Raw genomic sequence first — 14423 nt, 5'->3', positions numbered from 1 at the left:
TCTGTGCACGAATTAGCGCAGACGTAAATATCATGTCCACAGGTATGTTGCTGATTCTCTTTCCAGCTTCAATTGCCTCTTCCACTCCCTTCTTGGTTAAAGGTACATCAACACAACCCGTAAACAGGTTCTTCTCATTCCATAAAGACTCCCCATGGAGAATCAGTATTAGAGCTGCTTCATCTGCAATGAATACAATTAAAAAAAATAAGATGTTTTCACAAAATGTGAATCCAACTTTTCCCCTAGTTATCAGGAAACAACAAATCACTTTCATCAGTTGGAGCCAACGCTCTTTTGCAGTCTGCCATAAAAAAATTATCGGTGAAAGTCTAAATAGAGGGCAATTGAATTGAGCTTATAATAATAAAGAAAAATGATGCATTGCTATATTCACTCATTAAATATGAAACTATGCCGAGAGTCTGGCTTACTTGATTTCTTGAGAGATTCAATGTGTGCTTTTATTAGAGGGAGTTAAAACAGGATGAAAAACAGAGGTTTCAGAATCTGAGGCTTGAATAACAGTGAATTTCTTCCCTCCAAAACTATTGGCTCCTCTCTCGGAGAACCCGACTTCCACCTTAAAATCTTTGGGAAGCAAACTCACTGAATTGTTCCCAACTCCGCAATGAATACCAGAACTGCTAAGAAGCTGGAGAGTTCCAATTGTTTGGTTCAACATAACTTTGGCCATTCTGAAAATTCAAGATAAGCTAAGCAGCAACTGAGAATACCTTCTATAACAACAAATATACTGGAGAAATCTTCATTATAGACATGCTAATATGTTCCTTTCCATGGCACGACGGGAAAAGAAAGCTATTGCAAATAACAGTAAATCGTGATCACGCCACTAAGGATTTCATTATAATCATTAGTTAAGTTGATTGTAAGGCAGATTAAGAATCTAATCTTTTAACAAGCTCCAACAACATTGAAATAGAGGCAACAACCTCAAGAGACATGATGTATAATACTCTGATCGCTACCTCACCAGAAAAAACTAGGAAAGCTATCTCTTTGAGGAAAAAGAATGAAGAAAGGAACAATATTTTTTTTGGATTCCAGCAAGTCGATCATGAGAAAATTAATTAATAATTATCCGACAGATACAAGAATCAAAAGGTTTCCCCGATCAAACTTGGGGTTTTCTTCCATAAATCAAATAAACATAGTAAATTTAAGGACAGCGTAAATCCAGAAATTGAGACAAAATTGATGAACAAGATGAAACCAAACCTTCCAGAAACCAAAAATCGAATGCTAAAGAGAAAAGAGGTCGTCTGCCCTGCTGCTGGCTACACGAAAGAATTGACCTTTTGAATTATATAGGCCAGTGGCGAAGATACCGAGGCAAATGAAAATGCGAATATGATCAGAGTTTATATTATTAATACAAGGAAAGAAGAGAGAAACGTCGACGGAGAAGGAGAGGAGGTAGAGATTATTAGAGTTGACAAGTTTTACATGTCAATTTCGAGGGACAAGAAAGAGCGAAATTGAAACAGACAAGCTGTGAGTTGTTTTAGTATAAAGCGAAAATATGCACACACTCAGGTTTATAGAAACAATCGTTGATGTTGCTGTGGATTCTGTTTTGTTCCTTTTCTTCATATGTGGACCATCCTAATGAGAGTTGCCCTTTTCCTTCAGGCCAATATATATATATATTAAAATTTTGCTTCAAAATAGTTCAACGTTTATAACTTGCTTTTGTCATTGGTATGAAACCGTTGTGGAGATCCGGAGGATCAATGAGATTGCTGTTTCAAAAGCTCCTGGAAATTCAGAGACCTTGGAGATTTTACGGGAAGCCGATGATGAGAAGCGGGTTCGGATCAAAGCACCGATTGGGTACTACTTGCAGGTCATTGAAATTTGCATGTTTTGGTTGGGCTTATTGGACTCTGAGGAACGTTAACAAACATTGGAGCCTGGATTGGATGATTACCAATGGCTGTATCAAGCTTAAGCCCTTTGGTTTTGGGCTTGGGGCATGAATACGATAATACGTAGCAATCCCCAATCCCCAATTCCCAACCAATACGATAAAGGACTGTAGGGTCATAAAACATACTTTTCTGTTATGAATCCATAAAAAATAATTATAAAATTAAAGGAAACTTTTATTTTTATCTTCCTTTTTCAACAAGTAGTGGTCAAATAATAACATTCTTCACTTTATTCTCTCGATTTTTATTTATATTATTTATAAAAAAAATATGTTTTATTTAAAAAATACTAATACCATTTTATAATCATCTATATTTATTCTATTAGTTAACGACTTTTTCAATCTAATATAATCCATTTACATCATTAAAATTTTATCTATAATTTTATTTAGAAGGACTAGTATTTTGTTCTATTATATCAATTGATGATGAATACTACTTTTTTATTTTTAAATTTATATATTTTAACTTTTTAAAAATTAAATAATTTACTTCTTATCTATATCAAACTATTTCCTCACATATTATGATCGATTAACCATAGTGTTAATAAAGATATTAAAATATGTGGTGGAGCAATAATTTAGATTCATTTGCCCTTGGGGAAAAATACCTTTATATAAGAACCGGTGGATATTTTAAAGATTAATTCATAAAAGAATAAACCATATTTTTTTGTAACTAAAATTTTAGAAATAATAAAATGCGATTACTGTTATTGAAAAGTAATAAATCGATCATTACGCCATTAAATGATTAGTGGAAGTTCCAGGTGACAAATGAAATGATATTTTTTAATGAATTATTTTTCACTAATAAAATGATAAGTAATCCTTATATCCAAAGGGTGAGAACCAAACTTAAAACCTCCAGGAAAAAGTCTCTAATACATAACCATCAAGTCAAGATAAATACTCATTGTGAGAATATTAAAGGTAAATTATTGTGAGAATATTTGAAAATAATAATATAAACTTTATAACATCAGTTATAACATAAACTAAAATTATAAAAAAAAAATGGCCTAAATTGTAAAATCAACCCTACTAAAATGATTGTAGAGTTTTATTCTTGATACGGTGGAGTAGCTTTATCATTGTTGCAGCAGCAGGCCCTACTAAAATGGATCGCTAGACATAGAAAGAGCAAACGTAGCTCACAAGCCAAAAAAAAATTCAACTTTGCTTTACAAGTCCATTATATATATATATATATATATATATATTAAGAAAAAAGAAAGTTTGTTTGCAAATCCTAGATTTTTCTATTCTTTTCCGTTGTTAATCTTTTTTCCCTTCAATTTTTATAATTAACCACGATATTAATTTTAGTGTTAGTCTCATTATTCATTATTTTTCTTTATTTTATTATGTTGTATCTTTATTTTCTTGTTTTTTATTTTTAATTAACTCTTCCTTTATCGTATGTTTTTCTATGTTTTTATAGCATATTTTCTCCGTCTTTTGACATATTTTTGGTCGTTTGATTGTTATTTTCGTTTATTCTTTTTCTCAAAGTTTGATTTGTCATCATCATTACTGATCAAGATGACGCTCATTTGTTATCATGTTGATCTTCCCTACTTTGGACCATCGAATTGGAATTGGATACACGATTTACACTCGTGAATAGTTTTTTCGTCGTTCAATTTTGATTTACGATTTGTTGGTATTCTTTCAATAGTTTGATCTCTTTTGTGGTTCGTTTGTCGATACGGTCAGATCTGTTCGTATCTTCCTTTTGTTCGAGCTTATTTGGTTATGTTTCAAACTTTTTTCTTATATGATAATTGTGTTATCTTATGTGACTAGATTCTTGTGTTAAATATTATATAATAATGCTATTATTATGTATTTTAGTTTATGATTATGATTGTAAACTTTCATTGTAGTTTAAATATTTTAAAAAAAAAACTAGTTGTTTCTGTTTCGTAAAAAATTATTAAGAAAACAACAATTAGTAACACAAAATATAGACATATCAAACTTCTACTTACCTGTTCACATGTGTTGTTTCTCAAGTCTACCATATGGAACACTCAAGTATTATGGGTCCAGCACCATGAGGGCAACTCCTTAGTTCAAACCAATTGCTACATCTAGCAATCATAATGAAAAAAGAAAGAAGAAAATTTTACAGATGGAGAAGCACATACAATATATGGAACCCCTCTCATTTAATAATAAAAAAACTGAACTTATAGGCCTCAAATTAGAGAAACACCTAGGGTTTAGTTTAGATCTTCCAAGTTAGAGCTTAGAAATAAACAAATAATAAGCACTTTCAGAAAACCCAGATGGACGGATTCTTAAAATTTTGTTTCCATGTCCTCTTTCTGTCCCCCTTTTGGATCTCTTTCTTAGCTCATCACTTTGAAGGAGAAAAAAAGTCGGTTCACTTTGAAGAAAGTGCAATGCCCAACTACAAGTGGAAAAATAGTCCATTTTAAATATTTATATCATTCTTAGTGTGAATTTACTGTTGAAGATCTCAACTTTGATTTGGAAGCCACATGGTCAATATTTCAATATGCATTCTCAAACTGATTGGCATATATCTTAAAAACGAGATGCTGGAAATCTCAGATTTCAAGCTACAGTTATCATTAATGGTATACTAAAAAGTTACATAATATATGCTACACAAATATGCACTTAATTTTGTTTTTATTTCTTTTCTCATCTCTGTCATATTCTCCACATTAAAAGAACCAAATGCTTTTTTTTTTCAATGCAACTTTAAATTTTTGTAGAAAAAACTAACATTCTCCACATCAATATAACAGTTTCTAAGTTTTATTCTAAAAATAAAATAGATAAATACATATTATAAACAATGGTAGCATACAATACAATATATGAACTGTTTGTAAATCATGGATGAAATATCGCAGCCATGCAACATGAACCATTAGCAATACATTATGTAGTTGTTAATAATATACTCAATAATGAGAAACAGGTTGTCCCATCCAGCGCTATTAAAGTTAAAAAGATAAAGAAAAAAAGATTGTCCATATTAATTTTTTCTTGACTTCAATAATGTTGCTTCTCAACCAATTACGTGATCATTTGTGTTGTAACTGACCATTTTTTTCTTCAATAAATGCTCAAATATCCCAAAGTTATTATGACACCATATATATTTTGAAACCTCAATTTTTAAGATTGTTATGGGGGCCACTGACCTCCATTTGAAGATCTTATATAAATAAGGTAAGAAGAATATAATACCCAAAATGGGATTTCTTAACTCTGCAGCAAAACAATTAATTATAGCTGAGGGTCATAAATCATCCAAATATAGGAGGAGTATTTATGGGTTTGATGGTAAGTGGTAACCGATAAACTTCACTGCCCTTTTTGCATTTTAAAGCTTAACTTAACTAAGACCTTAGATTTCAAAGGGACATTAAACATTTAATCCACTTGAAGATAGAAGATGTTACTAAATGCAAGCAAGTGGGCATATATGCAGTGGGTCAGCCAACCTACAAAATAAATGATGCTCCATGGTCAGTTAAAGAGCAAAGGTCTGGAGAATGACTCATCAGCTTTGGAGATCCATTAATCACTTGGGTGTAGCTGGATTTCTGGTTTTGCTTTAATATATAGAATCTGCACCCTTTGTATTTTTCTTCGTAAATCCTCCTGTATGAATAAAAAAGAAGGCATCTTATTTGTATTCCTGTCTGATTTTGTTTTATCCCATCTCATCTCACACACAAAATGCATACTTTGTTCCCAGTGAACCGTGCCTCCATTTACTACCACTTGTTTTAACCTTTTTTTTCTTTGACAATACGTTGTGAGAATATTTTCAATTTTATATTTTTTTTGGTTTATCTTTATCTTATATCAAAAGGGAAGTACAATTTAAAAATGTAAGTGTATGTTCGTGTATGTATGTATGTATAGCGGATTCTCTTGTACTGAAATATGCTACAATAGGACTTTTTGTCTTGGTGGAAGCTCTGGTTTTCATGCACTTGTACTAGTTTGTTTGAAGCTTTGTCTTGCTCCGAACTATTAACTTTGATTCACTTGTACCGCGTTTTGGTTCTTTTTGCTTATAAATCTATTTCATCTATCACAATTTTTTATTCATAAATACATGTTACTAGTGTCCAAATTTACCAACAATTGGGCAACATGAAATATAGTTGGTAAAGCTCATTAAGCTTATAGTCAATACTATCAAATTTTTTAGAAAAAAATTCACAATCATGATTTTGATTTTGTCATGAATGACGTTCAATGGTGAGTGATGATTAATTGACAACGATAATTGAAGAACTTGATGGTCTTCTATAAAAAAAAATAGAGAATTAAACGATCACACCAACAATTAATTAATAGCAATAATCAAAGGAGTTGATCATTTTCTATAAAAACACAGAGAAGAAATAACCATGCCATCACGCCATTCCATAGTCGGAAGTTTACTACTAAAGTCAAAGTGTTTTAAAGTTTAATGACTAAATCAATATTTAAACTAAAGTTAAGAGACTAATGGCATAATTTACCATTTTGAAAAGTGAGTTAGCTTTATAATGATTGCTTTCAATTACATATATGGTAAGTATATTTAGAACAAAAATATATATATGGCAAGTGGTTTTCATCCAGCTTGCTAAAATTAAAAAAATCAAAAGACTATGTCAGGACAGCTGAGATAACTAAATCCCTAATTAGGGAGGTTCCAAAACTCTCTCGTCCAAATAAGAACAATAAAATCTCAAGCTGAGGTTTCAGAATATAATTGTCAGTTTAAACCAGATAAAAACTAAGTTGTCACGGGAGAATTTAGAGTATCTTATATTTTTATGGAGTATTAACTGTTTATAGTTTTGTACATCGTTATTTAATTATAATAGTATTTAAAATTATTTTTAAATAATCTATCATATTGCATAAATCCATGTGATCTCGATGGTAAAAGAATTATTATTATTCCTTGAGGTTTTGTGTTTGAGTACCAAGAATATCGGGGATACGAACGTTCAATGTCAGAAGGTTAAAAGTTATCTTTGAACATATATTACATTATATTTACTTCAGATTACTCAAAAAATAATATATTATATTTAATTTATCAATAATATATAAAATTATATTATTAATGTATAAATATTTATTAATTTTAATGAAGGGATAAGAATTGTATAAAGAGTTTTCTTTTCCAAAGGAATAGTGAAGACATGAACCAAGACTAATATCAACTTTAAATTTTATATTATACTGTCTGTTATTTCACCATAAAGTATGACGTGGATTCGCAATGCCAATGATGTAAATACCATAAAGTAGGAAACGAAAGAAAATTAAAGAGAAAAAAGCGAACGGCTCAGATTCACTCCTGGGTTTCTGGCTCTTCTTTTATCTACCCCCATCTGGTCATCTCCACTTCTTCACTTCTCTGTCCTCTCTCTCACATATAGTTTGTTCTCTCAAAGCTTTTCCTCGGAGAACTTTCGAGGAGTAAAGAAAATAACGAAAGAAAGAAGATGATGCTAGGGAAGAGACCCAGGCCGAGGCCACCAATGAAGAGAACAACAAGCTTGTCAGATATCACTTCTGATCTAAACACAACCGGGGCTGAAGCTCCGCCGTCTGATCCACGTAATAACCCTTTTAAAAACCACCCGAAACAGGATGCTGCCCTTCCTGGTGGCGTTTGGGGTCCACAGATACGGGCTAATGGTGGTGGTGGCAGTGATGGTGGAGGGTTAGATCAAGAGTTGATGGCGACGGTGTCACCTAGAGTTCATAGAAGACATTCAGCTGATTTCATGGAAACCTCTCATTTCTTAAGGTCCTGCGGCCTTTGCAGACGTCGCCTTGTTCCCGGGCGTGATATTTACATGTATAGGTAATTTTTCTTCCCTTAAACTAAGTCCTATTTCTTCATCGCTCCTTATTCTTTTGCCATGGCATAGTTTGATTAAAAATATATATTGGTGTATTAAGTATTAACTTGCAAAATTTAATAAGTAAGAACAAAGTTCGAATCTTAAATCTCAACCTCGTATATGATTTTATGACCAAGTCCCAAATCTAGATTACTGATGTCAGAAACTTTCAATTGCCTGGTTTCTGTGTAATATATGAATATGAAATTATTTTTTATAATTATTTGGGGAAGTTTGTTTTTTTTTAATTCAACGCTGTTTTCTCGGGGGTTTCTTTCTTTATTTTTTCAAAGGAAAAAATTATGGTTTTGTTTTGCCATAGGAAGGAATTTCAAGTTGCTTGCTTAGTTACTTGCAAGGACTCTTCTTCAGTTCTCGTGTTTATTTGTTATTGCATGCCTGTTATTATTCTCAATTTCTCCTAATTTCTTTAACAATTTCAGGCGTCTTCTTCTTCTTTTTAAAAAAAATTAATCTAGTACAAGATTTCATATCTGCGAATATTTTTATTAACTAAAAGAATCTGACTTAATTTTAGACATTTATTTGGTCGGGAAATCCAAATTAAATATTATTCCATCTTTATTGTTTAATTGCAGGGGTGATAGTGCATTTTGTAGCCTAGAGTGCAGGCAACAGCAGATGAACCAAGACGAGACGATAGAGAAATGTTCGGTAGCATCGAAAAAACAAGCCGTCGCTTCATCTGCTGCAAGATCCAGTGTCTCCGCCAAGGATGAGACGGTTGCCGCCGTTTAGCTATATTAATCACTGTGGCTCACTTTCCATGCTACTAGAAGGAATCCATCCATATATATATATATATATGTATGTATGTATGTATGTATGTATATATGTATGTATGTATACTCTCCGCCAAGGATGAGACGGTTGCCGCCGTTTAGCTATATTAATCACTGTGGCTCACTTTCCATGCTACTAGAAGGAATCCATACGTATGTATGTGTGTGCGCGTGCGCGTGTGGAACAAGTTTTAGCTTTGTAATGCTAATGGGACAAGTTTTGGACATACTATTTTATATGGATAAAAAAAATTATACACAAAAAATTTAAATCTCTACTTCAGTTTTCCCTATAATATCCCCTTATCTTTTGCTAGTAAAGATTTGCAGATTCATTTGGTTTTTGAAGATTAATTCTTCATATACATATATAGGTTGTTTCTCTATTTGCCTAAAGGGTTGATGAAGAACCTAACTAAAAAAATGCAATAGAATGAAATGAAGAAAACTTTAAACACATTCAGTTATGATGCAGTATATTGTGTTTATAAATATAAATATTTAATAAAAATATAAAAAATTATTTAAAATATATAAAAATTTAAAATTTTGAAAGGACGATAATCTTCCCTACTCCTCGTAATCCATTTCTTCTAATAAATAAATAAGGAGAAAGTCTCGTATGCAAAAACACCAACCATCACTTTTACACCTAATGGACTAAATAATTATCACAAATTGCAAGGTTTATTGTCATTGTCAGTCCATCTATCTATCATTGGTAATGGTAATTAAAACTTGACTCGACTTCAGAAATCGATTTTTTTATTTAACTCGATTTGAAAAAATTCGACTCGAATTAATTTAGAGTTGTAATTCTATAAATTCGACTCGAAAAAATTTTAAGTTCAAATCGAGTTGTAAAATACAACTCGAATAACTTGAAATTTTTACTAATTAGTATATTGATTTTCAAGTTTGAATCGAAGTTTGAGTCAAGTCCATCAACTTTATATGGTATATGTAAATTACATATGAAAAAAATACAAATACAAATATATATATATATATATATATATATTTGTATATGATTATAAAATATCATTTAAATAAAAATCAAATAATGTCATAATATTATAAATATTTACAATTAAATTTAAATAGAAACTCGAAAATTTGACTAAACCCAACTCGAATTTTATAAACTCGACTAAAAAAATTTCAAATCAAATCCGAGATATAAAATAGGACTCGTCAACTCGATTAACTTAAAATTTTTTGACTCGATTCGATCAAACGCTCACCTCTAATCACTGGCATGTTGTTTTCTCCCATTGATTGCCCTTTGTTGTTTTCGACTCCTTGTATTTTTTGGATGTTACCAACTCTCCTCTAATGACCTTTCCCGTTTAAAAAAGTTGTACTAAAGTTTTCATCCGTTCCCAACTTCACAATCAATTTTGTAATCATTTCATAATTTTTATATATGAATCTGGCGCTTTGCATTTAACAACTGTATTACATCAAGCTATTTAATTAAACTCACAATTAACTTTTTTAAAAGGTTAACGGTAATGAACTAAAGTGATACCTAATGAAAGTATAAGATTCAAATTAAAAAAAGTAAAAAATTACTAAAGTGAGAATTTTACCGTAAGCAATTTTTTTTTTAATAATCTGAAGTGATTATAAGGAAGTATTTGTTTGAATTTTTCTTAATCAATTGATAACACACATTTTGTAAATATAATTGTTCAACTCAAGAACTCTATAAAAAATAACATTTCTTTTTATTACTAAGATCAATTGATGAATGGTAAAAACTTAAGAGAATTATGGTCTTTAATTTTACCCGAATAAAAATGTTGCAGAATACGGCTATCGGATAGATCAAAATCGAAGATAATTTGAGAAAAGAAAAATGAAGATAAAGAAGACACAAATTTTACGTGAAAAACCCCTAAATAATATAGGGTAAAAACCACATGCAACGGTAGAAGAATTTTACTATAGAAAGTAGGAATTACAACTTCTCTCGATCTAATAAAGAGAAAACAATAATAATTCTCTCTTGATAAAAATGAGAAAACAACTCTCAAGAAAACTCTTTAAATTCTCTAGTATTGGGAGAAAGCTAGAGTGATTTGAGATGGTTTTGAAGCTAAATGAACTAGGGTATTTATAGTTGAACCTTAAGGACTAATCTTATAAATACTCTAAAGTTAAGAGACTAAAGTTTGTAATTTTACCATTCCAAAATTCAACATTTTCAAGCTTGAATCTTGAATTTTCCATTGCACCTTTCGGTGAATTAAATCACCGAAAAACATAGTCTAAAAGTCTGATTTTCAACAAAAAAAAATGCATGTTTCTCCTTGAGTACATCAATCTTCTTCTCCGAGAAGTTGAAAACAATTATAAGAAAGATAGAGAATTTCACGTCTGTTAGCTAAATAATTAAGTTCTAAATCTTTTTTTAATTGTAGTTTAATAATTAAATTAATGGTTTCTTCTTTACTCCTTTAAATAAAGCAAAGCTAATTGAGCTTAATTATAAGAAAAATAGTAGAAAACGTTGAATTCAAGCACCCTTTGATCAATTGAAAGGAGAAAGATTAACATCACATAGTGTTTTTCAATTCAAACATCAGCTTAAACAATTCTAACCATATTTATTAGCAGAAGATTGCTGGCACAAGTTGATACAAATTCACTTTTAAACAAGAAACTCAACCATGTCGTAAGTGCTAATTCTAGTAACACCCACCACGAATCCGATGACAACGATAGACAACCAGAAGTCAAACGATTTGAGATCGGGAGCACTGCCGGGGATTGGTTCCACGGCATCCACACTCGGTGCCAACGCTTCACCCGACACGGAACCTGACTTTGGTAAATGAATGACCGAAGCCGAAGACGAAAGGTGCGGTGGAGGTAGAGTCGCCTCGAAGTTAACCTTTTGGCCGGCGAGACAACGTCCCGGGAGACTGCAAATGAAGTAATAGTGGCCTGGCCTTGTTAGGTTGATGGCGTCGGAGCCGGATGAGTAGAATGCAATTGGAGATGTTGCATTGCATGAGTTGTAACTCTGGTGAGTCACACGGACCACATTACTGACATTTTTGTTGTACTTGAAAACTGAAAAAACAGAAATTAACTTATTTTATGATCATATTATGTAATAATGTAGAAAAACAGTAGGTTTAGAGGAAGGAAAAGTTTAGGTGAAAAATCCTTTACGTACTGACAACGTCGGCAACATGGAAGTTCCTGGTTGCTGCCCAGAGTTTGTAATCGAGTGGCAAACCGACGGCGATTGTGGTCCAACCGAGGAAGCCACCGACCCAATGGATGGTTCCCATGGAGACGCCCCAAATGGACATTGTAAAGATGAAAAACACAGCACTCTTAGTAAACGCCATGGCTCGAAGCCACGAGTAAAAGGGCTTGAACAATCAATGAAGTTGATGGAGTGAAATGTGTGTGAAAATACAACCTTTTTATATAAGCCCATAATGATCGGTTTTTTCTTATTTTCATTTTTTTAGTAAATCAGTACTTCAAATATTCTCATTAAATGATTCCGTCCTTTCTATTTTTTCCCCTACAAAAATCCCAATGGAACCCTCCAAGGAAATAAAACACATGTGATTTCTAGTTTAATGCTTGATTAGTCCCTTAATGTATACCCAATTTTTCACTTAAATCTTTAAAATTTCTTATTTTATTTGTTTAAATTTTAGAATAATTGTGTTTTGATATCTATTGTATGTCATTACTAAAGTGGTTTTGGTTTTAAGTTGTGTTTTGGTATCAATTTGTGTTCTTTGTTAAATGAAATTAAGTTGTGTTTTGGTATCAATTTGTGCCGTTTGTTAAATGAAATTAGGTTGTGTTTTGGTGTTAACTATTAATTGTTGGATAAATTATACAAATGATCATTTATGTTTGACAAACTTTTTTTTGCCACTAATGTTTAAAAAATTACACTGTGATAATTGATGTTAACGGAATAACAAATAATTTTTTTTTTCTAATTTGACTCTTGAATTATAGTTAAAATATCATTTTAGTACTTTAATATTTTTAGATACAATTAAAAAAGCTTTAAACTTTTCTAAAAATATAAAACAAATCTTACAAATTAGTATGAAGCTTTAATATTTTTAAAATCATAAATATATGTATAAAATATTTATAATTTTATATAATTTTTAATTTTTTATATATTTATTTACATTGAGTATCTTTCATTTATCGGTTGGAATACAACAATTGAAAAATATTGTATTTTTTAGTATTTATGTATGCTTTAGTATCTAGAATTTGTCTCAACACTTCAGAGTTGATATCATTGACAACACACACTCTATTGCTCGAATCCAGAATTTATAAGAAGAATAACATTTCTTTCTACCATTGGTATCGATTAAATTTTGATTGACGAAAATTCTAGAATGGCTATATAGAAGTTTCCATTGACGAAAGAATTAACATGCATACAAATCCTTTAAATATCATTTAAAAAATAACAAACTTCATTATAAAAAATTAAAATCATTAATAAAATAATTTTCCTTTCAACATGTATAAAATCCTCTAAATATAATTTTAAAATATATTTTTTACCCTCTGGTTACAATCTTTTTTAAATAAGTACTTTGAGAAAATTATTGGAATAAAAAATAACAAGATTATTTTTTAAAAAGAAAAATCTTTAAACACAAAAAAAGTCTAAAATCGAAATATTTTTATTATCTTCAAACCCCAACCCAATTAAATTTTAAAATTAAAACGTTATCCTTATCTTCAAATATTTATTTACAATACTTTTCTTTTCTTTTCAACTTCAATCTGAAACTTATCATTCTTGAGATCAACCTAATTGTTTTTATAATATCAAACACCTGAAAAATGAAATCTAGTATTGCTTCCATTTGTATTTTAAATGCTTTTCATTAGAGTGGCAAAGGCCGAGGTATCGCCATCATTATCTCCGTCGGACATCTGTTCTACTATTATCTATGATATGATAGATGGCATCCCGTTCTTGAGCGGAGACAGCACCGAAGACAAACCAACACTTGCATGTTGTTCTGGCGTTAAAGTAGTTGTGGAAATCAATGCTGAATGCATTTGTGAAGCCCTTAAAAGCAGTGTTGATTTGGGTGTCGATATAAATCTTACAAAGGCCGCTGCTTTACCTTCCGCTTGTCAAGTTTCGGCACCTCCGATCGCCAAATGCAGCTTAACAGGTTACGACAATCACTTGATTATATTCAAGATCTATTACTTATTTCGATGTGACCCATATTTTAAACTGAGTTAATGTAATCCATATTTTCTCTGCAACGTTATAGTAGTTAACCCTCCATCGGGTGAATCTCCAACCCCAGAATCATCACATCAGCTTCTGCAGGTGAAGTTGATAAACATGCTCCTTGTCTGGAACTTGCTTACTATCATCTTCTTTATTTTTTCTCTTTAGCATGCCACTGATTTCATTTTGTTATATCTCAGTGTAATTTTATTTTTGCTTTCTTTTTGGATTTAATGGTTATAATAAGTTATGATTATACTCTTTTGTTTTGTTTTTCTCGTGTAATCTTATTTTCATTCTAAACTTTACACTATTTGCTTAGACGATTAAAAGGTTTATTTCAATAGTTTATTGCCTTCAGCCAAAAGCCTAAGCCGAATAAGATGAAGAACAAAAAATGTGCTAATAACATTTACAATCACTTTATAATTTTTAATAGGTTTATTAAAAATGTGCTTTCATAATTTTTTTTTCTCTTTTTCCCAAAT

At 31.0% G+C, this 14423-nt stretch overlaps 1 protein-coding gene across 1 annotated transcript; it reads left to right on the top strand.

Annotated features, from left to right (window-relative positions):
- Positions 1 to 7367: 7367 nt before the first annotated feature.
- LOC120126435 (FCS-Like Zinc finger 6-like) lies at positions 7368 to 9007 on the top strand. The gene is made up of 2 exons (XM_039144640.1): positions 7368 to 7829; positions 8469 to 9007. Exons 1-2 carry the CDS (start codon positions 7465 to 7467, stop codon positions 8626 to 8628), a joined length of 525 nt encoding a protein of 174 aa, XP_039000571.1. The 5' UTR covers positions 7368 to 7464; the 3' UTR covers positions 8629 to 9007.
- Positions 9008 to 14423: the final 5416 nt, after the last annotated feature.

Source organism: Hibiscus syriacus, unplaced genomic scaffold, assembly GCF_006381635.1.
Source record: "Hibiscus syriacus cultivar Baekdansim isolate YM2019G1 unplaced genomic scaffold, ASM638163v2 tig00001401_pilon, whole genome shotgun sequence".
Taxonomy (NCBI): Eukaryota; Viridiplantae; Streptophyta; class Magnoliopsida; order Malvales; family Malvaceae; genus Hibiscus; species Hibiscus syriacus.
This window is presented reverse-complemented; position numbering and strand designations above follow the sequence as displayed.